We start from the raw sequence: 26924 nt of genomic DNA on the forward strand, positions 1-26924 counted from the left end.
AAATATTATGTGAATTCAGGTTTATTCATGTTTCATATAATGAAGGAAATTACTTACAGAATTATTTTCACTTTTTTGTTGTTCCTTTAGAATCTCTCTCTGATAAGCAATTATTCTTTCAAGCTCACAGATTTGCTGTCAAGTTAGTGAAGTTTGAGTAGTATCTAGGTTTTCTTGCTTATTTATTTATTATTTGACCAGAGTTCAGTACAGTTCATTTAACAGTATCTCAAAATATACAATTTTAGGGCAGAGTACAATTATAAAAATATCTATTTCAGTCACTTTTAGGAGAGGTCTCCAAGGCAGGATTGCCTTCTGCCAACTGATTTCTCCCTTGACTTTAGTAATGAAAAGAAGAAAGGCAACTTTTCAGTATCCATTTTTTAAGTTTCTTTCAATGTTATGTTTGATTTTAAAATATATATTTATGCACAGAGATTAACTCTAGGTGCTTGAATAAGTCCATAATGCTGTTAAAGACTTTATATTTTCCCCATGGTGCTTCTGAAGGGAAAGTCATAGCATTAGTTCCTCTGAAAGGAAATTTTTTTACAACAAAATGGTAACTTGGAGCAGAGAAACCATCACATTATTACAATGAATCTATTTAAAGAGTTCATATAAACCAATGTATGTGTGCACAGAATCACTAGCTGTTTTCAATTCAGCATCCAGTTTATTGCTCTTCAGTAAATACAGTGAACAAAACATAGCTTTGAAGCTTTCATTTCTAAATATTTACCAATGAAAAATGGAGGTTTATGAATGAAAATGTCTTTTATATACACAGTCAATTCTAGGAAGCAATTCAACATTTTAGCAGTTAAAAAGTCCTGTGGGTATTTGTTCCTTTCCCCTTGAAACTGTGAATTTCTATTATTGTAATAAAGTCAGTATATTTCAAAAGAAGAAATGACAGCTTTTGTCTGAAAACTATTAAACAGAGGTGAAAATAAGTGGGTTTTTTAATCTGATTTTTTATTATCCTTTACCCAATTCAATATAAATGATTAATTTCACAACACATCGTCATGGTACCATAAACACAATGCTCAAATTTGTTTTCAGTATTCCCAAGCTGTCACATTTGATGCATTTAAATTAAATACAACACAGTAATTTGCATATGATTATAATGAGGAGAGGTATGCATTATAAAATGATGAATGGTTAGTTCATTTCAGTTGTTGCTTCCATCTGGAATCTGTCAAATTGCTAATAGAAGTAGAACTGTAGGAATGATCCAAAATAAGGGCTTCCTTTGTAACACCTTAAGCAGTGCTGCTTTTAGCAAAATTGAGTGTCTCTCCCTCAGTAGGTAAGGGCTGTGCTCCTGCCACTAGAAGGAGCAGCACTGGCACAGAAAAGGGAGAGGTGATAAGGAATGGGTTCTTAACGCCCACACTTACTGCTCTTAATGGAGTTAGAGAAAGTGGAGAAGGAGGATAAAAGCAAGTTCTGCTGCTTCTGGGAGCAGGTCTTTGTATTAGGAGTCACTCCCCACAAGGTGACCACTGCAGGAGCAGTATATTTTCAGGGCTCCGCTGTACTCAATATAGGTACTAATTTTATATAGGTACTAATTATAGGTACTAACATGTACTCATGTTAACAGAGCTGCATCTGGTTCAGCACTCTACCTGCTCCCCTAATAAGCAATTTAATCCTTTACCTACAACTAGAACCAACTCTGACCCTCTGTCACATTACCAGAATTTCATGCAAAATTGATTGCATGCTGAATTGACAGAAAGTTAAACTGTCAACTCTATTTTACTACAACATAAAAATGCCTATACATTCTCCTTTTCCAGTCACACTTACTGTGAAATATTTCAGTGTCTCCAGAGCCTTGCACTATGTCCCTCCCTGGCCTCTCAGTTATTTTTCTGCTTTGTGGCAATAGATCCGAATGCTTGATGTAGAATGTAATTGGAATAAGATTTAACTTCTCAACTTTTTCAGGTCTCCTTTCTGACATCAAAACAATCTCTGTGTTAAGTGTGTATACATTTAATTGTATAAAACTAAAATACAAAACTATCGGTCTAACCACTCATCCATGTATATGAACATCTATACATACAGGTGGACCTTATTCTAGTTCCCTTTAAATCTTTCAGACATTAATTAACTTCAAATAACTTAGTGGTTTCTATGGAGCAAGAAGAATTTATTTTGTCATTTGAGAAGAAACAAAAAGCCTGTTTAGTTCATGTTAGCAGCAAATACTTCTGTTAGCATTTGCTCTTCACCTTTAGTAACAACCTCTCTAGAAACTACTGAAAAGTTCAAGACTGAGTAGTTCTTATGTGCAAGTTTAAAGAACAACAGATGTACAACACTCAGGTCACAACCAGGTGAGCTTATCAGTTATGTCAGCTCTGATGCCATGTCCAGTGTACCAAAGCACCTCAAAAATCTATGCTTACCTGTCACAGTTCACCACTTTTTGTGTGTACCTCAGCCCTCTACTGTCTCTTTCCTCCGCTCCTGCTGAACCCTGTACTGCTACATTGTGAGGTTACTCTCACTGCTGCTTCAGCCACTAATCACAAAAGCAGTTTTGGCATTCTGGCTCTGTTCCTGTTACAGTCTGTTGTTGTTTGCTTCTCCCCCAGAAACTAGGATTAGAAAGAAATACTCCTGTTGCTACTAATTTCTTGAGGCTGCTAATGGCTTTTAGAACAGTAGTGTGCAAACAAAACATATCAGCACAGCCAGTTTCACTAAATAGCAAGTACTTTGATGTCTGAAGAAAAGTTAGCTGAAGTAAACTGAAACAGCATATCGTCTTTGGACAGTGGAAACAAGTCACTGCTGTCCCACACCCAAGTATTTTGAAGCTCCCAGCTTCCCATATGATTAAAAAATGATAAAGAATGATGTCAGAAAATCTTCTGACTTGAGGAACCGTCAACATGCCTCTTAGGTCAATGATTAGATGAGACTGCCAGGTTCCAGCTGGGAGATGTGCATTCAGAGTATAAAAGATACATAACTCAACCTTAATTGTCTTTATTATCTTGCACAGCAGAAAAATATACTTCCTCCAAAGAACAGGTAATCAACACAAATGGAAAAGCCTTTTACTACCTAGAAACTGATAGGCAGTTTTAGTCACTCTTTGATGTTCCACATGTGTTACTGGAATTTACTTCTTACCAAAATCAGTAAATTTAGAGTTTAAAGCAATCCTTTAAAATATCTATACACCTATATAATTTTAAGATGCTAATGTATTATTCATATTTAAAGCATGCAAGTTCACTGCATATAGAAGAGAAGCTGGAGACTGCATTATAGTCAGATACTGAGTTTATTTCCATACACTGTAAAATCTCTAAATTTAATGCACAAGCATTTATCATCTAGTGACCTGTTTCTGGCATTGAACATAGTGCTGAGAAAAAGTATTTAAATACCCTGAAATTAAAGGTAGCAAGAGAGGAGGCCCTAAAAGTGGGATTCATAACAAAAAAACTCTGAGTGGCTTATGTCTGTGACATCCAATCAGAAACATCAGGGAGAACCATGCCACAGAAATACTAGTTCTCCGGCTTGGATACATACAAGAATAACAAAGAAACCAAAAGGGCTATGTAGCCATAGGGCTGTGGGTGCAAAAAACAGTTGGTTATGAACGGTCATCTAGTCTATTCTCCTATCACAAGCCAAAATTATACTTGACCAGTGTTCATCTAATTTGTTCTTGAAAAACTTCCAATAATGAAAAGTCCATATTCTCCAAAGGGAATATATTCCAGTGTTTCACAGCCCCTCTGAGAAAAGAAGAAAAAAATAAAGGTCTAACTTCAGATCCTGTTGAAATAAACTTAGCTGTAATTTTTCTGTCCAGAAAGGGCATTTATAATTATTTCATTCCTCTTTGGAGCTACTTTTAGCCTATTAGAGGTTTCCAGGTTTCCCCTCAAACTTCTGTTTTTTTTAGTCTACAGTAGTATGCTTCTCACTGTTTTGTATTTTGAAATATGATCATAGGTCTAGAGTACATTATAAAAGGAAACAGGGATTTGAAACTCTTAAACTGTGCTACTTACCTCACATTTTTTATTTTAAGACTGGTTGCTAAGAGGGATATTTTTTGCATAACAAGATTCAGCAAAAAGGTAAAAGCCCAAGTTTAATTTCATGCTCAAACACACAGAATAGTTAATTTTATGAAGAAGTTTGGTGGTCCCAGGCTCAAGGTTCTTGAGCAAAATGCAAATGGATCTTTTCAAGCCAGCTCCATAAAAACACTTAAAGTCTTCTACCCCAGGTCAGACATGGAATCCCATTATGGTCCTGGAATAACCTTTGTTTAGCACAGCAAAAAGTACAAGGATCTCTAGCTCTGCAGTGTGGTTCTATCCACTTCAGCAAGCACAGAGGTATCAATAGTAACAGTAGTTGGAATCAGGATTTTAAGCAGGAAATGTTGGCTTCAACTATATTTTTTATCATGACTGTCATAGGTTTCCAGCCTTTCCAAGTACCCACAGTCCAGACAAGAGAACTTCTTCCTTAAAGTAGGCATCTCCAGTTTTCTTTTATAAACCTACTAGGGAGTAACTCCAATGGTGAAGAGCAGCCAAGTGTTCTTCAAGACTCCTTAAAATTATTTTTAACTCTTAAGAATGAGTGGGAGAAAATCAGGAAGAAACAAGTCAAAGGCTGAGTCCTGTCTATGAAGAACAGTTGGGATAAAGAAGGGTGTTTGCTCACACCTCCCAGAGGAGCACAGCCACTCCGTCACACTGGCACTGCCACCACGTCTCCAGACATCTGCAGCCCTGCACTCCTGCTCCATATGGACCCTGACAACTTGCTTTCGGTTTTTTATGCTAACTGCTCTTCTTGCCAAGCTTTTCTCTCATTTTCTCTTATCACCTATTCACCCCTGAGCCTCAGCCTTCTTTTTCTACTCTCCCCCAGCACAGGGATCTGGACGCGAGCTAAGCAGTGGCCAAGGTGACGCATGTGGTTGCCAGGATCATTACTGGGGCCTGTACTACGTCCTCTCAGCAGCTATCTACTGCTATTGCATACAAATTGCTATTTTCGCTGCTTATAAATATTTTGAACATAGCATGGCTCACATTTCTCTTTTTCCTTCTCATATGAAATAAAAGCAATCACAATACTTTCAAATGTCCTAGATAGGAGTCAAGTTCTTCATACATTGTCCATTATTACATGCATCTGCACTTGGGAAGACCAGAATTGAAAAATATCTTCTGACCCTGCCAGATTAACCCTTATTATATGTGTTCATATTAAAACTGATATTGTTATATTAAATATGCAAAAAATAACTCCTCTTTTTTGATAATACAATCACATTTGATTTCAAATGTTACCTCTGACACAGTCAAGTTATTAATATACAAATATAACCCTGCAGGACTGGTTTTACAGAAATTTCAGACTTAATCAAAGGCATTTTTATTGGGAAACATTCTATAATGGAATCCTTGAGCTGGACCAAAGGTGTAATTTTAATGAATTTTCAGAGAGAATGCATGTATTTTGGTAACACATATTTAATAACCTTAGAAACATACTTTCCATTTCAGAGTTTATTGAACACTATATGCTTCATGCAGACATACAAGTTGGAATAATTGTGTCACAGTTAGAACAGTGGCATATTAAAATTGAGGAATTCTACATTAATAAGATCTTTATAGTAAAGATTAAACTCATTTACTATCTCCAAAATCTTTTTTCCCCTGCTGCTAACAGAAATCTATGTACACACAGCCACATACATTACTGAAATTATAAATACGGCTTAAAATTAAAGAATAAAATGTATTTGTGAACATGCTGCATTGCTAAAATTTCACAGCTATTTCTTGCACATAGTATAAAATAACAAGGACACAGTGTCTGAAGTATTTTGTTCTTTTTTTGAGTCTGCTTAATTTTTGTTCAGAATTTATTACTGGCTGGGACTCTGTTCCCTGGTTATCCATGATAAAGTCCTGGACCTCATGTCAAGTCCTGCACACATCTGCACATTTTTCCTCCCTCTAACTTTCTGTGAATTATTCCATTCTGCCCTTAAAATTGGTGACTGTTTTCTTGAATTGTTCAAAGAACTGTTCTCTCTATTATTCAGAACTCTTTACACACCTTATTACGTTCAGATAGTTTTCTGTCTTTAAGCATTGCTTATAAAGCGATTTTCTAAAATAATCAAATACATGCCAGAAAACTACTGAATTTTTATTTAAAAGTTCTGTAATACAACAATACTATGAGCCGTGGACTGTTTAGATATGTATTTTACTAAACAAAAAAGTGCTGAAAATGTATTTTTCATTTGGTCTGTATTTGACTACATTACTTCTTAATACTTCAGCTCTGCACATATTAAGTACACAATTCAATATGTATTTGGATAAATTCATTATGTCAGTGTGTCTCTTGGCATACAGCAGTATTGACAATGCTGTATCTGTTTTGTAAAATATTCTTTGCAATGACATTACAGAAGCATACTCAAAAAGAAAACATTATCTTACCTTGGCAGATTGGCACAGGAGAATCCCACTGATACATGCCATTTTGGTGGCGCCTACATGTCGCGTTACTGTGACCAATCATTCTATAGCCAGGTTTGCAGTAATAGCGAACTTTACTTCCAGCAGGACCCCCTGTTTTATTTACAATTCCACCATTTCTCAAGACAGGGTTTAAACTGCAATAGGGAGCTAAATGCCAAAAAAAGGGACATTATTAAAACCACATAAAACACACGTCATGTACCAAGCTCTCACTATTTATGATATGTGCAAACTTTGAATGCCATTAAAATTAGTACAGAATTCTTTACATTACACTTTTGGAATCCTCAGTGAAGATTCAGACTTCTTATGCAGAAATACCATGAAGTTAAAAAACACAGTCTATAATCATAAGCCAGTTTATGCTATTGTACATAAGGAAGCTGCAATCAGGAAACATATAGATGATTCAGTAACTTCACTCACAATAAACTAATTCAAATTTGATACATTTATAAATATTAAACTTTACTGAACCACACAATATACAAAACAAACAAAAATGAACAATTTTATTTTAAAAATCCAGTGAACTTAGACATCCAAGTAGAAAATGTATCCTTTTGCCAAATATGTTAAAAATTTGCATGACCATAAACTGATTCCTCAGATGCATTTGTTTCCACATCAAAATTAATGTAATTTTAAAGTACACTTCCCCAAAGATATTACATGACAACTGTATTAAATTTTTAGCAAAAGAATGTAACTTGAGTGCAGCTTCTTAAATGTTGAATTTACACTACATCTGAAGATAGAATGTACTTGTTTAAATCTAAGTTTTGAAATGAAACTTTAACCTTGCTAACCTTAATCATTACTACTACAAATACTTTTCATAGAGAGGTTTTCCTGACCAGTGTGGTCGTCAAGAACATGTGACATATAGGTGAAATGTTTAGACATGTCCTGAAGAAGTAAAAAAAAAGCACACGATGCATAATTGTGTCAAAAGTGAATAATAAAGACCTTTTTAAAAAAAAAATCCAAGATTGCAATACCTGTACATAAGGATGGAGTATGATTACCCAAGCCAGATCCAGGGGTCAAGCAAAGGCATAGGATAGTTTGACATACATGTGGAGTTTAACACAAATTTGTTTCTTGCATGCAAACATTTTTCACTGATAAAAACAATACAAAATAATTACCTTAACTTTATATTGATGTACAAGTTACTGCACATTTGCAGCAGTGCACCATGTCAAGCTTACACAGATTAGTATCTTTTCAGAAGAAGCATGGTAACGACATGGATTGCAGAAAATAAACCTGGCTAAACATCCACCACCGAAATAAGCCTATGAACTTTTTCACAGGGAAGACAGTATTGAACTTCACTGATAACTATGTCAGTACCAAGCACACCGAGACTGTAACTGCTGCTACAATACTAACTCTCTACACTATATTGAAATGTGTCTTAAGCATACTATGATGTTTGTATCATTATCCAGTAGATGTTGTGGTTTTATTTCACAAGTGCAAAAGTGCAGAATTTGGTTTACATCTATAAATATTTTTCATACTATTCATTCATTTCACACAACCCCGATTTCCTTCTTTCAGCTTTCAGTATCTAGCTCCCTCTTTTTCTTTTTCTTTTAATGCATATTTTGTCACCCTATGGTGCAACTATGATATCAATTACCACCTAACGAGGGATGTTTCTGTTCATTCACTATGGAGAGATAAGGTTGATTAGACTACCAATTGAGATGCTTCCTTTAAGTGTCTAGGTTCAGATGCTAAAGGTATCAAAGTCAATATTCCTAAGAAATGCTACCCAACAAAAGCAGCAAAACTAGGTCCTACATTAAAGAAGCTGAAAAATGTAGTCATCTGTTGAGATTATATTAAACTACAGTTCTCAATTAAGCAAGATTATTTCTACTTGAAATATTATTTTTATACATTCTTTCACTTGGGGGGTTATTGGAAAAAAATATATAAAAAGGGAAAAAAAACCCAAAAGCCAGGTTAAAAATCAGTAAGCTAGGATAGTTGAGTAAAACAATTGTTTGGCACCACATTCTGCATCCCTTATAAGCACAGTGACATTCAGTTACACGGCTAACTAAATGAAATAAATTACTAAAACACTGTTTAAATTTAAAAGGGGATTTGACCTCTAAAGAAGCACAATAAATATGGATTATTTTTTTTTTCAATCTACTGAAGAAAAAATGATACTGTTATTGCAACATAAGCTGGTTAAGACTAAAAGACCACTGGATAAGAATACTAAAGTCATCTCCAGTAACCTTTTAAGCACTATTTAATTTTAAATATCCTAGGAGACCTTACCAACAGCAGGTGAGTCCTAAACATATTATGCCATTCAGACAAAACTTTAAATTTATCTCCTCAGTACTATAATTCTAAACAGAAAATATTTGCCATATGATGTATAAACCTGTGGCCCGGTAATACAGTGTTGCCTTTGCTAGTAACAGGTTACAGACTTTGTACTGAGTTTGTAAGTCCTCAGGACAAAGGTTTGTCAGGTTTGTGTCATCTCAACCTTTTTTTGACCTGCCTGCAGCTTGGTTTTTACTTTCTTTAGGTTTAACAGCTTTTTTTTTTTTATTTCCCCTCTGGTCAAGTGGGTACAGGTGAATTATTTTACTTTAGAATTATGTTTATAATTTCCTATTATCTTTTTATGGTACAATCATACCTTTATATAGGTACTTATAACAAGCAATTATTCTGTATAGAATAAGATATTTAGGTCTCTAGTATGGTGATGTATAGACAAACAGAGGCCTTGAGAGGTGGGGACACAGGATATAGTTAGAGAAGCAGAGGCATGGTACACTAAGAGGGTGACAACCTGTGCGCTGTCTAAAGCTATACACAACTCACCAGTGATCAGTTAAAAAACTTGTAACTCAGAGCTGAGCAAAAACGATTTTCAGTAAAAGAGCAAAAAAAATAGTAACTACATGTAAAATGAAGTATATACAGTAGAATCACGTGTAACTTAAATTTGACCAACAGCAGGGTGTAAAAATGTGTTACCCACAAAAATGATTCTACGTGGATCTTAAGAGTGAGGAAGAAATCAGTATCACAGTCTTCCTGTTGAAGAACTCCAGCTGCTGATGGCCTGCAGTATCTCCCCCAACATACAAACACCAAACTGAAGCATTGCCAGCGAAAGCATGACTGTAGCACCAGGGAATAGGTTATAGTGGGAAGTGTGTCTACAACAATTCTAACCATACTGTTTTTCTGTATAGTAGCTTCCACATATTCTTCCTTTTTCTTCTTTTTTTCCTGTAACTAATTTATCTGGTCTAGTAATTCTTTTACTAAACTGCTAATGTGTCAGTTATATTAACAGTAAATTCTTGGCCAGACACTTAAAACGTAGGCTTTTCCCCATAACAAGATTTTGAGTATAACAGGTCATACCTTTATCTTCTGATTACCAGGGAGCTTACTGCCATTTTTTTAGCTGTAGTTAATTTCAATAATATATAGTATATATGAACCTCCAAAGAGATCAGCTTTAAAATGGCATGAAATATGGAACATTCGGGCTGCTGAATTACACAGAATGATGTCAAAATACTGCAAATTTCATGGAGGGCCACAGGGGAAATCTATTAGCCATAATTTTTGCTTATGTTGTAATAATTAGTAATGCCCAGAGCCCAAAGGCATAGTTTAAGCTCTCCAGTGAACTAACTGGTGTTCAGAAAAAAATCAAGCAGAAATATCATTGAACTGAGACAAAGGAATTGATATAAAAAACCAAAAGGAACAGCAATGTTGCTCAGAATTTATTTCATCATCACTTTGGCAAGTGTACTTAATTCCTAATGGTCATTACTGTAGACCTCCTATAGAAATCCATATCCTCCTTCCCCAGCTACCTTGATGACTCCTGATGATCTGTTGCTTTCAGCCATCATTTCAACCTACTGTCACTAGTGCTCACTTCTCCTGCCACCCCAGTGTCTCACTGAGTGGTAGCAGCTGCATGGGACTGCAGGAAATTGGGAAGAAGAGATCTGGGAACAGAAATGTCTTGGTAAAGTTTTGTGGTCACTGGAAATTGTGCAAGTTAAAGGCAGAGGTTCAAGTGTGAAAATAAAGCTATGACCTATGTTTGACTGGATAGGAAGGTTATAAGTGGAAAAAAAAGAGAGAGAAAATATTTGACACATAGCTACTGGGTTTAAGAGCCCAGGGGAAGAACAGTCATGGCAGATTATGCAATGAAACAAGAAAAGGAAGGGAGGGATTGCAGGCTAAGGGCCAGTGATGGAAATGAGAGGAAGAGAAGGATCTGGTTAGCTATTAGAAGTGGCATCAAAAGGATGGATGTATCAGAGACTGACATTAATTCAGAATAAAATATGACAGAAGAAAACCATATGTATGTATGATTCATGGAAAGAAACTGGAAATAAAAATATATACAGTAAATCGGAATTGATTAGTGGGAGCCAAAAGATCAGACTGAAGCAAGGAAGAAGCAAGATAACAAATAATGGGAGATATTGTAAAGAGAAAGCAAGGGATATTAAGATAGGAAGCTAGAAGGGTAAGAAAGATCGACAAGAGCTGGATAAAGAACTTACATTATCTACCAGAGAACCACTAAAAGTAGACTGATTTGTAGGGAAGGGTAGAACAAGGATGGAGATCAGAGAAAGGTCAGGGAGCACAGCTAGACTGGCTTGGCAAAGGTATTTTGACCAGAATGAGTGTGAGGTTTGGGACAAAGTAGGTATAGTGAATGCGACTACACAAAGCAAGGTGAATTCCTTGAAGTACAATGAATAGTTCAACGGAAGGTAGTACAGAAATGATCTCACATATCAGAAAGGGGCTGTGCCCACAGATTAGCAAACTTTACAATTCCATGACTGTTAAGAGTATCCCTAAAACCCATAATAATGTGCATTTTGTGATATGAATCATAAATGTTTGGATAACTTATATTTAAAACAGTTATTTACCATAGATTGAATCCATCTACTCTTTCGGAAACTTTTGTTAATGACATCTGAAAGCAGTGCCAGAGGACAGCAACAATGATGCAGGCAAGCACTGCTTGTAGTCCTCATCCATGTCAAAGCCCTACCAAAACTCATTGTATTTTGTGCTGCAAAGGCAGTGAAATATGAATAGAAAAAGCTGATACTCAAACAATTTATTATGTCTAAGCTACACACGGCATAAAAAGAAGGAAAGCATTTGAAGCAAATTATCTAAAATTCTGAAGATGGATTTTAGTTTACAACTCTGAAAAATCTTGTTGAAGACTAACACTTGTTGAGACAGAGAAGGGATACTGATAACACTCCATACAATTCCCTTCATAATCTACAGTTCGGTAATTTTTAATCTGTTCTTTAAACAGAACTCTCCTCAGAGTCCAGAATGAAGCATACACAACATCTTTGAGGATCAGGAACTGACAAACTAAATGAAGAACCACACACAAGACAATAAATGAAAAATGTCTGAAGAAGTGGAGTGCAAGTAAATGCTTGAAGAATGTCGGACTAAAAACTATAGCCACTGTCAGCTGAGTGAAAATTCAGGGTTAAAGCAGGAATCTCTACAGACTGCTCATAAAATATTGCAGCCTTGTATCAAGGACTACTAAGATAAAATGCTGGTTTTGTCCCAGCCAGTTTCCTACAGAGCATCTGTCCTGGAATATCATGAGGCTTAGCTGAAATAGATGCAATGACACAGGAGTGCTCTCATCTAGGAATGACAATGTTTTACCACAAAAATGTGATAAACTTCTATGAAGCCATTCTAGTGACCTGAAATAGTTTTACATTTACAGATTTAATTTACAATTTACTTTTCCAAATGATATGGCATCCACATTCTTTCAAGGCCTCTTAAACACCAGTAGTTTTTGTAATGCAACATATTGAACACTTTCAGCTCATTTATAATCACAACATCCATTTGTCACTTGCAACTGAAGACCAACAGGGTAATAACTGCCTAGCTAAATCACATATCACCTAGTCAACTTATGTGTGGACAGCAGCATAGATAAACACTGATAAGAGTTATCAGTCAACAAGATAAAAACTTGCATTTGCAGGACCATACCCTTCCCTTCACAAAGAATATTCTCTTAAGGGCTGGAACATTTAAACATTTATGCTGAGATATTTTTTTTCTGTTTGAAATATTCTGTCTAAGGGAAGGTCAATTAAATAACTCCGAATTACAAAATAAAATCATTTGAAACTGGATGTCCAACCCCCCCCCCCCCCGATGATTTTGTAAGTCTCAGTCACACAGTGAACACCATGACATTTACTCTAAGAATTTATTTTAGCAAAGGACTTAATTTCCCAGCAGTATTTTTGATCGATACTTCAGACAGAAACTAATACGAAGAAGATACTTATAACTATTCACTGGAACAGTCCTATGTTTGAAATTATAAATAAACAAAATACCTTCTTTCAAATCACATGTTGCTTTTGTTTAGTTTATATGCTAGATTTTTTGTTGACAGATAAAAGTCACAGCTTAGTCCACTGCTTCCTTCTAACTTTCCCATTTGGATACTTACTTGTCTTTATCATCATATTACCAAGGGATCTTATGTCCTTTGTGCTGCTATTCTGTAAATATCCAATAGGCAGAGGTTTACTATCATCCTCACTTTAGACAGACTCACTTTACAGATAAGAAATCAGGAACTGGCTGAAGTAATTAGTTATGGACACAGAAGAAAACAAAACCTACCTCTTCTGTTTACTGAAACATTTCCTTAATTAAGGGACCATCCATTCCACATGTTATTTTTCACTTTATAATGTACAGAATCAACAAGGAGATTAATACTCAAACAAGCAACAAAAAAAAGGGTCAGGCGGTCTTTCTTTTGCAGTTATCTCTGTTTCAGCTGCGATGGAGTTAATTATCTTCTTAGGAGATAGTACGGTGCTGTGTTTTGGATATGATGTGAGAACAGTGTTGATAGCACACAGGATTTTTTAGTTGTTGCTAGGTAATGATTATACTAAGTCAAGGACTTCTCAGTTTCTCAGGCCCTGCCAGTAAAAAGACCGGAGAGGCACAAGGAATTGGGAAGGGACACAGCCAGGACAGCTGGCCCAAACTAGCCAAAGAGGTATTCCATACCATGAGATGTCAATCTCTGTATATAAACGGGGGGGTTGGTAGGGGTTGGGGATCATTTCTTGAGCACTGGTGTGCATCAGTCGGCAGGTAGTGAGCATTGTGCACCATGTGTTCCTTTTTTTCTTTCCCTCTGGATTTTATTCTTTCCCTCTGGATTTTATTCTTTCCCTCCCCCTTTTTATTATAACTGTTATTGTCATCATTGTTATTATTGTTCTTTCATTTTTATTCTATTTCATTTATTAAATTGTTCTTACAATTCAACCCTCAAACTTTCATTCTTTTCCAACTCTCCTCCTCATCCCCCTGGGTGAGAGGCGAGTGAGTGAGCAGCTGGGTAGTACTTAATAACCAGCCAGGGTTAAACCACGCCAGCAGTTTATTTTTAAATCTAGTAAGCAAGCAGTATGAAAACAAGGTAAATTTGCGAAGGCCGATTCCCTCTTTAGTGATATAATTGTGAACATCTGCCTCTTCAAAAATTACATATCTGACTAAATAACCTGCTATTTATAGCACAGATGTTCTTACTGATTGTTCAACTTTTATAAATGGTCCTGTTTATATTCCTTGTGATTCAAAGTACTGCATAAAACTCTGCTGTGTGACTTTCCTGCTGTATTTACAACAGCAAATCACCACCTTAAAGTTTAGGAACCACAGAAGAAACTATAAAGAGTCTGATGAATTTTTTCATACAGTTCCTTCATCATTTGTAACCAGCTACTGGAAAATGCAAGGAGAAACCCAAACCAATCAACAGCCTTTTCTTTCAAATTGAAATAGAAAGGACGTAGGAACAGTTGTTTCCCGGATACAAAGCTTAAAAATAAGATTAAATGAATGGTGAAGAATTAAGATTCTTGCAATAACAGATGAGGTTACAAAAGCAGAATTAAGGTGGGGTGGGTTGACCCTGGCTGGATGTCAGGTGCCCACCAAAACTGCTCTATTACTCCCTCTCCTTAGCAGGACAGGGGAGAGAAAATAAAAGGCTCATGGGTCAAGATAAGGACAGGGAAGGCATCACTCAGCAATTACTGTCATGGGCAAAACAGACTCCACTTAGGGAAAATTAATGTAATTTATTACTAATCACATCAGAGTAGGATAATCAGAAATAAACCCAAATCTTAACACACCTCCCCCTCCACCCCTCCCTTCTTCCTGAGTGTGCTGGTTTTGGCTGGGATAGAGTCAATTTTCTTCCTAGTAGCTAGTACAGGGCTATGTTTTGAAATTCTGCTTGAAACAATGTTAGTAATGCAGGGATGTTTTTGTTATTGCTGAGCAGTGTTTACACAGAGTCAAGGACTTTTCTGTTTCTCACACCACCCCACCAGTGAGCAGCTTCACAGTGGGCAAGAAGCTGGGAGAGGACACAGCCAGGACAGCTGGCCCCAAACTGACCAAAGGGATATTCCATATCATATGGCATCATGCTCAACATATAGTGTTGGGAGTAGAAGGAAGGCGGGGACTTTGAGTGATGGTGTTTGTTACACATGATGGAGCCCTGCTTCCCTGGAGATGGTTGAATGCCTGCCTGCTGATGGGAAGTGGTGAATTAATTCCTTAATTTGCTTTGCTTGCATGCGTGGCTTTTGCTTTACCTATTAAACTGTCTTTATTTCAAACTACAAGCTTTCTCATTTCTACTCTTCCAACTTTCCCCAATCCCACTGGAGCAGAGCGGGTGGCTGTGTAGCGCTTAGTTGCCAGCTGGAGTTAAACCATGGCCCTGGGCTCAACTTCACTCCCTATTTCTCTACCTCTCCTCCCCCAGCAGCACAGGGGGATGGGGAGTGGGGGTTGTAGTCAGTCATCACACATTGTTTCTGTTGCTCCATCCTCCTCAGGGGGAAGACTCCTCACACTCTTCACCTGCTTCAGCATGAGGTCCCTGCCATGGAGGACAGTCCTCCACAAACTTCTCCAACATGAGTTTTTCCTATGGGCTACAGTTCTTCATGGGCTGCTCTAGCATGGGGGCTTTCCACAGGGTGCAGTCCTTCAAGAACAAACTGCTTTAGTGTGTCTCCCGTGGGGTCACAAATCCTACCAGCAAACCCACTCCAGTTTGGGCCTCTCTCTCCACAAGTCCTGCCAGGATTCTGCTCCAGCATGGACTTCCCACGAGGTCATAGACTCCTTCAGGCATCAACCTGCTCCAGGATGGGGTCCTCCACAGGATGCAGGTGGATATCTGCCCCACTGTTAACTTCCATGGGCTGGGGGCACAGCCTGCCATGGCCTTCACCACAGGCTGCAGAGGTATCTCTGCTGCAGTGCCTGGATCACCTCCTGCCCCTCCTTCTTAGTGTCTGCAGAGTTGTTTCACTCACTTATTCTCTTACTACTGTCTTCTGACTGCTGCTGCACTTTTTTCCCCCTCCTTCTTAAATGTGTCATCCCAGAGGTGCTACCACTGTAGCTGATTACTTTAGCCTTGGCCAGCAGTGGGTCTGTCTTGGAGACGGCTGGCATTGGCTTTATCAGACATGGGGGAAGCTTCCAGCAGCTTCTCACAGAAGCCACCCCTGTAACACCCACCCGGCAACCCCCCCCACCCGGCAACTACCAAAACCTTGGCATGCAAACCCAATACATAAGGTAAAATAGAGATCTATGGTGGGGTTTTTAATATGTATGGCTACAGTTCTATTAGTAGGCAATTGCAAATTAGCTAATTAACCACTTATTTAATTATTTACCCTTGAATCACTAACTAAAAGTTAAACAAAAGCCTGTAAACTTTATAGAGCAAATGTCAACTTGCAAAGTATCAAGCTAAGTACCTCTCTGCTTCCCAAATCACAGTGCCTGCAGTGGGTGTGCCAAGTAGTGTACTTTAATTCCTCCCATCACTACTTAAAAAAGTCATTCACCTTTTTCTTATGCTTTAATACTAGCTTGCTTGAGTAGAAATGTGCATACAGGGTTGTAAATTGTTGAGGAAGAGCAAAGGCAATCAGCATGTTCTGCAGGTGTCTTTCAAAGCAGTTTCAAACTTTCATCTCTCACAAAGTGAGTTTCCTAGCCTGGGCTCAGCAACTTCCACTTTCTGCACTCACAGATCTTCCCCATAAACTACATAGTTTTGGTGGAACCCAGCTGTACCAGGAAGTCAGGTTCAAGCACTACCAAACAATAAGCAAGCAAGCAAGCATAAATAAATAAATAAATGAACGAACGAACGAATAAATAAATAATAATAAAAACCAAAACAAAAAACCAGCATGCAATACCTTTTCCTTATATATTTGGCATCCATTTTGTGATTCTACCATACTATATCCCTTTCAAAGAATAAAAGGGAGTACTTCCATAGACCTGCAAGAAATTTTAACTGATGCTTCCCCTCTTAATTTCAGTATGCTATACAGATACTCACAAAATTAAGAGACGTCACTTAATATCTAGGTATTAGTGCAGTTAAGAAATTTATTATTTAGATTAAAATCATGCTATTGCATCTATAATATATCAAAGCCCTTATAAGAATACCCCTCTGTTGTAATGCTATAGCTCTTTTCTACTAAGATTTAGCAAAAAACCTTAAATCATGATAGAAAACATACAAGTAACGTTAGACAAATTGCTTACACAAACAAGGCCATGCATTAAAGAAAATATTAAGCATTCCTCTGAAAGCTTCTAGTACTTTTTAAAAGTGAAAAAATTTTTTATCTTCAAATGAAATCAGTTGTGACAAAACTACAATTTGCAAAATTTTGTGCATAGGAATAGCTGGAGAAGAAGGGGAGGGTTGTGGGAGGGCAGTAATTCATTTCAATGGGTTCTTCATTATGAGGAAACCTGCTGGCTCAGTCACAGCTGCCACAGTATCAATAGCCTTTTTGGGATCTTGTATTTTTCCTACTTTCATGATGTTGCTTTCCCTCATTAAGATTTAAATCCAATTGTTTATGCTGCTGCTCACTGCTAGTCTTCTTTCCTGCTGATTATTTCCATTGAGTCTCATGTAAAATGTACAGAAGTTTAGAGAAAAGTGCAGACATTGTTAGTGAAACAGAAAAAGCAAAACAGTTGTTTGTTCCTAAAACATAGCCATAAGGATCTCTCTCCAGTCCCCCAATTTTTTTATTAGCTGTGGCTAGTGCCATAATATTGATGAACTAAGCCCAGCAATTAGTCAGGCCACTTCTTCACTACTGCAAAACGTTTTGTGTAGGCACAAACGTATTAAATAATTTCTTACTCCTCAAAAATCAGTCTCTGTAATAATTTGATACTTACAAAATAAATCCTTTACAGGAAGTCTGTTCTTGTAACCCTTCTATTACTTCCTCACAGAAGGCTCACTCCCTTCACTGCCACACATCTACGGGTTATCATCTGACAGAATCTCTTTGTTCCTTCTTCCACACTCCCAATCCATCTATTAGGTCCTGCAATTGCCTTTTTCCTATTAAAAACTAAATGAATTTTCAGTATGCTTAAAAACAACTTCCCTTTCCCCAGACCATCAGTTTCAGTTTGTCTGTAGTCATACTCCAAAGGCTGTTTGCAAGGTGGAGGTAATGCTTTTACTAACTGCTGGGGTTTGTTTGTTTGTTTCTTTCTTTTTCCTGACTGCTCATAGTTCTGCTTATAGTTCTTAAGTACACAAAACAAAGAACATTGTTATTCTCTAAGCTCAGCGCTGAATTCTGTTCCAGTAACAAGAGAAACTTTCCACAGGTTACAGAGCCAGTGCCTGGGTAGTGCAGGAAAGGAGCAGCTCTGTGAAAATCATCTCCCTAAATGGCATTTAGCATGACTAAATATCTGCTGCTTGATAAAGCCTTCTTCTGAAACATTCTTATCATTCCTTTCTCTACCTAATTTATATCGACAATTATTACCCACCAAAATTAACACTTACAACCTTTACATTCCTAATCAAGTCCAAACACAGAAAATGCAAATGTTAACAACAGACAGTAATTTTCACCTCCCTCTCCCTCTCCATCATGTAAATAATTCCTAAACCAAGCCTTTTAGGAGCAATGTGTCTGCAGATTTATGTGTGAAAACATCTTAGACTGCTAACAGAATAAGGATCAATATGCCTACACAGAGAGTATAATCCAGTATTGCAATACAAGTAACTGAAACCGATTATTTTTGACGCTATTTAGATAGACTATTCAGATACTTCCATGTCACCAGAACAGCAGATTCACCTGCAGCCTGTTGAAGAAGTAAGGCGTTTTTCCCCCCCGATTTTCCATTTATTTGTACATGAAGCACAGCAGTAGTAGTAAGAGTTGTGAACTGCAGCTCAAGGAAATTTTAAACCTACTAATTGTGTACTGAATTACAGGTGGAGTACCACATACCATTTCAAGAACAAAAATTCTCACTCTTGAGTACTTCTGTGTAAACCTAAGGGCTACTCCTCCCACTAACATTTCAAAGGCCTTGCTCCAGGGTCTGGTAAGAAAAGATAGCAGGTTGTACAGAGAAGTATTTATTGGAGAAGTATTAATATGGAGATCTTTGGCAAACTGGGAAAAAAGAGTCCAAGTCCTCTGCTTACCTTGAACTTGCAATAGAACGATTACATATGCTTAAAATATACATTATAATCAATTCTCTTCAGAGAAACAGACATTATATTACAAATTCTAATTTGATACTAAATAGTATATGTACCCACAAAGTATAATTTAATAGAAATCATTAATACCTGAGTAACGGATCTTGAATCCTTTCTTGCTGGTTGCATGATCAGTTGACCAGCGAAGATATAGCTGATTCATTTTGCTTGTAAAGTTCAGCTGTCCAGTATGATTTCCACTTAAAGCAACCAGTAAAGGGCTTTGCCCAGAAGAACCTTCAGAGATAGACAAAGAAGCTATTGAAGTTTTAAAGTACTACCAGTTTCAGTAGTCTTTTTCATATTTTAACTCAGCTCTGAATGTGAATATACAAGGAAATAATAGGAAATAACCTGACACATCACTGCCAGTGAAATAACTAAAAGATCTCTATTTAAACTATCCATCTGGTTTTAGGTTTTCACTAGAGTACAATAAAAAAATCTTGATACAAACAAACTGAAATATAAAACAATGAGTGTTTTTGCCATAAACACTGAAAAAATAGTGGGTTTAAAAAAAAATAATTTGTATTTGGGACAATTACTTTGCATGAGGTTATGTTTTTAATTCTTGTCCTTTCATATCCATTATTTATTTAAGCTCTTTTCCTACTACTGAGTGGTAGCAAATCTACACATTCTTTGACATTGTACAGCTTGTATAATTTTAAACACCACCACATTACATAGTGAACACATTAGCTAAAGAATGCTGTTACATGTAAGATCATCACAGTTTCACTGTGGAATACACATATGTACAAGTGCTATGGATTTACAATACATACTTTATTAAGTCTCGGTCCTGTTAAAAGATAGTGTGTTTATTATAGTATTATTTTAGAGTAAAAAAAAATCACTTGTGGGAAATAAAAGACACTAAAAAAATGTGTTGGCAGTAGACCAATATCTTCACTGCAATAAACCCTAGAAGCACAAATAATGATTTGGGGGCTAACCATATAATAAAATAACATATATGCAAGAGAGAAAAAAAAAAATCAAACCAATCTCCAACTGAAAGCTTTCTGAAACATGAAATGGCATCTTCCTCCATCTGAAGGTTATGGTTTCTCCAGCTGAACTGCTCCCTTTCATATGCTCACTATGCCTTTCTCTCCACATTTTTCAAGTTCAGGAAAACCATATTCAACCAACACTATCTTGGCCACAGCAGCTATTTCGAATAAAGAGGCTGCTTCATTCATTTTTGCTGAGTTTGAGCAGCTGCAGCCTGACCAGCTCATCTTATGTTGCATGAAAACACAAAAATAATACTGAAACAAATGTTACCTAAAAATTGAATACAGTTGTCAGCCTTCTCTCTCTCCAGTTCAATAAATAAAACAACTATATTCTCTGACTGGGAAATTTCAGGTACAAAAGGGAGAACAGAGAAGCCACAGCAAATCATAAAGATTAAGACATCCCAGTTACTAGGAACTGCAGTTCAGTCACCATAATGACAACACTACAACTAATTAATAATTACATAAGAAATTCTAACAAATACATATACAAAATAAGAAAAAATAAGCATAGCTTTAGGCTCAGGCTGCCCAGCATGCCCTCATCAAAAAGCTTTGTGTCTTGTTTGTTATTCATATTAGGGAGTTAGTGTTTGATGATTACAGTGTAGGGTAAATGCTGAGGAATGCTGAGGTCAGTTCCTATTTTAGCTTTAAAAAATTATTTAAAACATGACAATTCAATTGGTTTCTTTGTGCTTCACCCTGGGTTTTTTAAAATCTGTTTAATACACTTTACTAGTTACAGTTTAGAATGTATATGTTCTTTCAAAATTCTCAAATACAGGGGCTAAAAGAGTACAATTACAAACAAAGATCAACTACATACAAAGAGATGAGAATCTTTCCTTATTAGTGATCACGAAGTTAGTTTGCACCATCACATGCCACACTGTATTTTTTCACCATTGGGAAATCAGAGGAATGATACAATGCATTTTAGTTTGCTTTGTTTTTCCTGAAGTTGAGTTTCACTTTCTGTACCTTACCTAGCAGGCAGCTTTTCAGATGATGTTCAGGAAAGTCACCAGCATGACTTAGGTGTTCTTGAGTCTGATTTTTCTATTATTATTTCAAAGTTTGTCTATATAAGGAAATAAAAACTCAACTTCTGCTGTGCTGACCTGTCGTATGATGCTTCTCTGGATATTAGGTAAAAGTTGACATTTCCATCTCTTTTCAATGACAGAAGATTTTTTATTTTGTTTTATTTCAGTGAGAAAAAAGAAATAGTCAAAGAATATTTGCTGTATTAAATAAATGCTATCTAGTGTAAGTAGCCCGAATACAGTGTTTTCAAGTTCAAAAGCCTTTAATAATTATATTCATGGTACATTTATGGCTTCTCTGGTTTAGAATATAGACAGGATTTCCTAAGAGTATGACTGATAAATGGGAATGGCTAATGGGTTTATTGCTCCCAGCTGACCGGGGTGGTCTCATTGACTGGATGCCTATGCTGATCATCATCCAGCTGCTGAAGCATCATAATTTGCAATGTAGTCAATTAGGTGTAGTTACTATTTTGGTTTGCAGTCCAAAGCTGCCTTATAAAGTAATCAGAGACCTGTGTCTTAGCAAATACTATTTCTTTAAAAGTCTTGCCGGTTTCTATATAGTTTCTGCATAAAGTTTGGTGACACATCTTTCCTGGTGTAGATCAGTGCAGTTCTACTAATCTAAATAAAGGTATGCTGGTTTGGACCACACAAGGTCCCAGGATACGACATATATTTGTTGCAAAATGCAGCAACACAGGGAAATACCTAAGCTAGCTCTGAACAAGCTAGTCAGTTACATCTGTCACTGGAAACAGTATAGCCACATCAGCATTGCCTTCTGCCCCAACAAACTCCTCATGCTGAGACGTGGAACTAATTAGCTTGGCAAATCACATTGCTAATGTGGCTACAGGGACAAAGCAAGTATCTCTGCAAGGCAGTGTAATGTGGCATATTTAAGTATCAACTTGTTAAGAGCTAGCTTAGGAATCTCTACATGGCACTGTACTGAGAGGTTATAAATACACCATTATCTTTCTCATTTAAATTTGCTGGTAGGTGGTAGAAAACATTACTTCAATAAAGCTGCACTAGAGATGAATTTGTAAGAATGTGATCTCATGTCACAAAATGACAATGCTTAAAAATGTAGTAACTGACAAGCCTTCTGTCAGATCTATTATTGATAATCTGGTTCCACTACATTTAAATGCATAAGAAAGAAAGCAAAAATCTTCATCAGGAACATTAAGCAGTTTCAATGGAATTTTTCAAAACAAAAAGAAAACAAAAAGATCAGGCCACTAGAAAAGTTCCAGGCACACTACATATTGTCATAAAAAGCAGAGTGGAGGAAAAGTCAGTCTTAATATATTTTTTCAGTCTACTTCCTCCACTCACCTGACATGGGCCAACACATGTTATAAAGAAACAAACAAAAAATGCTAATGAACTTGCATTTTAAAAACAATGAAAAATATTGTGGGTTTTTTTTTTTTAGAATGCTGTTATCAAAAAGTGAACAAAATTTAATAATTTTAGAGATTAAAAAACTACTACTTAAGAAAAATACTTAGAGCAAGATACCTCAAAAGATAGGACCTTTTAATATTTCTCATGTTATGAAACTCCCATTGTGAATACTAATTAGTTCTATCATAGTTATCATGTATTCTTGGTTAATGAGGGAAGATACGATAATGGTCTGCAAATGAATAAAAATATATTAACAATCAGGGACTAGTTCCTCTCATCAATCAATGGCAAGAGAACAAGTAATAATAAGCTCAGAATTCAGCAGAAAATAAGAATAGAATGTAAATTATACAGGGCCCTTTGAGAGGTGCTGCTGTGAGTAACACTAGAAATTGAGGTTTTATCATTTCTCCACTCCTTGTCCCTAAACAGATGGTCAAATACTTTAATAGAGGTATATTCAAACAATGTGCAGCACCAGTTCTGCCATGCTATGGAGAAAGTAGACTGGGTATTCGGATTCAAATTTGAGTACTTAGACTAAATTTTATTAAATTAGACAAATGAAATTATAACCCCAAAATATTTCCTCACCAGAAAAGATCCATTACAAACCAGCACGTTAACATCTCCTTTCAGACACCTCCATACACTTCCCAGGAAACAGAAAATGTGTTGACTTTCACAGGGGTGCTGTAGCTGCTACTGCTTCACCTCTAACAATACCTAAGAATATTTAAAAGCTTCTTTGTCTTGAATACATCTATAAAAATCTTCTTTGGCTAACAGATCTACATTTAAGAAAAAAGTAATAGGAATACTGGACTATGGTTTAAGTTTCAGATGTATCACTGCATTATGAAACCAATAACTGGAAATCAAGCCCCACTCAACCCAGTATTTGTTCTTTTGTGGTTAGACAGAATACAAATCTCTCTTACCATCAAATACTTCCAGCTCATCAAATTGCTTTTCACTTTGAAACATTTCTACAAAGATGGAAATGTTATATCCTGGCTCAACCTTTATAGTCCAAGAACAGGTCTGAGAATTGGGATAGGTGCCTGGGTATCCTGGACTAAGGATCACTCCTGATGATTCTGTACGGATTTCATTTGCTGGACATTGTGCTACAAAGGACACAAGAAAAACAACAACAATAGCAATGAAATAAAGTGTTTCCTTTTGTGAAAAAAAGTAGTTTTGTTTTTCAGATATATGTATGCTTCATATTCAGTTTCCAGATGAAAACATGTTAAAATCACATTCCAGGTGGAAGGAACAATAAAGATCCCTTTAGCACAAACAGGAAAACAGGACCACCTTTATAAACCTTGCATTTATGGAACAGGATACTAATTATAGTAAAACATTAATCCAGAAATATTTCATCCCAAAGGGTTTACAGAAAAGAGACTCATGTATGCTGCTGTGATCATTCAAACAGGTGAAGTAAAAGTCCTGGTAAAAATTTTTATTTGGAAACTGTCTTCTATTGGAGTCTTAAAAAAACCACCCACCTTTAACAACTAAGTCAGTTAAATGAACATGAAAACATACTGGAACTTCTAGGCACCCCAGATCATTTGAAAGCACACACGTTTTGTGCAAAGTGTTTATTTTCAACACAGCATCCTCCAAATCACCAAAGACCTTCTAAGCAACCACTTCCCCTGTTACTTTATACTCCAAACTCATACCATTATATAAACAGTTTCATCTGGTATTCCTAGGCGTTTATGATTTCTGCATATGACAATGAGTACACTACATTAAAATGCTGTAAATTTTATATCCTAAATACTGGATTTGATTAAGAAATTCTTTTCTTGGTCACTGTTTTTCTTTAACATTTTGCCTTTCATGCAGGACTGATCTTTCATGTCTGTTTGCTGTTGAAGACTGATACATTTTTGTCCAGAGTTTCATAATATATGTGCATTTTAACAATGTTTTCTGTGTAAGATTCACAAATGTATCTTGACAGAAATGCATTCCTGGAAACTGTCTAGCACAGTACCCAAGTACTTGCATAAATTAAAGGTTACAGGAAAGGTGAAAAACATAACAACAGAGGAAAAATTGTCAGAGTGAAAATACGTTAAAGGGGAAAACTCACATATAACTATGTGAAACAAGTATTAAAAACTGGACCATTCCCCTTAGGTGGCCTTTTACAAACTTGGAGGTGAAATTTAGGTTCAGTTGCAGTCAAGAAGAATTTTGCTGTAAACTTCTGGAAAACAGTGTCAGGACTTAACCTTTAATTGTCCTCTCAGAGAAATTAAGCATACTGGTAGAGGAGGAAATTGTATTTTATAAAAGATGGCTAGTCTTTACCTTCTGTTCCATACACTGGAGACAAATCTGAACCCTCCACCAGAAGCAACAGTACAAACAAAATAGGAATTTTATCCATTAATTCATGTATAAATTAACCATCACTTTCCCACATAGTGCATAAACCTTTACCTTTGAGAAGCTGGCTTATTCTTGTGCTTTCTCTAACCTAAACACAATTTTCCAGACTTGCATGTGGAAGGTAAGAGAAAGTGTACATGTACTTGCATGTGGAAGGTAAGAGAAAGTGGACAATACAGTGTTCCATTCACTGTCCCAGATTCTTTAGAATATTTTCAATAACAGTACATCATGTGAGAAAGAGATGAGTTTCAAGCAACTTACAAATGCATTTTCTGAGGATTACCAATTCATCAATGGCACCAAAGTTTAGAAAAAAGAAACTAAAAAGCAGAACAGTTTTCTGACTGTTCCAAGACTTCCCTCAATCTAAGTTATAAGGTGAGCCTTCAGCACAAAATACAGGGTGATTTTTCTTCAATTGTGATTTTTTAATACTACAGCATAATTTTTAAATCACACATCTAAAAGCCACTCCAATTATTTAGGCATATAAGAGGGGAAAGCATGAAAAAGTAAAAACTACTTATTAGTAATTTTTGTCATAATCTTTTCTTCTTCAGTCTGCTCTAATCAGCTGGAGAATATGTAGCATTATCATGCTAGCAAATTCAGGAAGAAATATTCGATTTTTGAAAACCTCTTTTCCTCCCTCTCACCTTGCTTAGCTAAAAATTTGCTTCAGTCAGAGAGATAAATGTCAGCCTGTAAAAGGGAGGGATGTAATATACAAGTGAGAATATACCGTTAAGCAGGGGAAACAAGGTGTGGGCTGGGGAAAACCGGCAAGCAAATTTTTCCTTGGCATGTCTCCCTTTCTGCTACCAATTGACAGTACTGGCTGTAACAGACTATCTCTGAGAGGTAAAGCTGTTTTTCATAGACTACATCCGAAGAGAGGGAAACTCTATGGGATAATGATATATAAAGTAGTAAGAATCCTTTTGACAATTTTAATTCAGTGATTGTCTTTTGAGATAGAAACACCTGTATTTTTCACAAATTACACCCAGAAATTTCACATGAGCTTCTGTGTAGGAATACAGCATTGCACATATTTAATGACATTTAATCTTCACTTTCTCATTATTTTAAAATGAAACACACTGTTAATTTCACTTCCTATATTCTTCAGCATAAGAGAAGAACACCTTGAGGAAATAGAGCCAACAAGCACTCTGACTCATGAATCTGCAGAAAGTACAAGTAAAACAGCAAATTATCACAGAACATCATTGGGCAGAAACGTATTATCAGATAAATAGCAATAACTATTTACCCTTAGTTAAATACACGGGACTTATTCCTGAACAAAAGTTTGGCTAGCCACACGGCATTTCCCGTGAGACATACACTAACAAGTGCTCATCAGTGACAAAGACTAGCTGACATGACATGGTTCCACAACCTGCTTTACCCCATAGTATTATTTGCTTATGCTCTAAGACTTTTTAAGCAAATAAAATGGCTTTTACTGAGGCAGTATTGGCTTCATTAGCATCTCTGAGAAACATGTGGATTCAGAGCTGGTCTTCAAAGTCATAAATTACAAGTACCCTGGAGAAATCAGTAATGCTGTCAGACTTCTCACAGCAAGACACCGTGATTCTTTTCAGCACTGGAATATTACCACCTCTCTGTATAAGCTATACCTTAAGAAATTGTTACA

At 36.4% G+C, this 26924-nt stretch overlaps 1 protein-coding gene across 1 annotated transcript in view; it reads right to left on the reverse strand.

The window, feature by feature from the left end:
• The window catches only part of CSMD1 (CUB and Sushi multiple domains 1), a 1203943-nt gene that overhangs the window by 87121 nt on the left and 1089898 nt on the right, over positions 1–26924 (reverse strand). Inside the window, exons 47-49 of the mRNA XM_013299736.3 lie at positions 23776–23964; positions 19417–19563; positions 6537–6725 (exon numbers count right to left, since the gene is read on the reverse strand). Of these exons, the coding sequence (XP_013155190.2) occupies positions 6537–6725; positions 19417–19563; positions 23776–23964 (525 nt within the window). The remainder of the gene's footprint in view (positions 1–6536; positions 6726–19416; positions 19564–23775; positions 23965–26924) is intronic.

Source organism: Falco peregrinus, chromosome 7 (genome assembly GCF_023634155.1).
Source record: "Falco peregrinus isolate bFalPer1 chromosome 7, bFalPer1.pri, whole genome shotgun sequence".
NCBI lineage: Eukaryota > Metazoa > Chordata > Aves > Falconiformes > Falconidae > Falco > Falco peregrinus.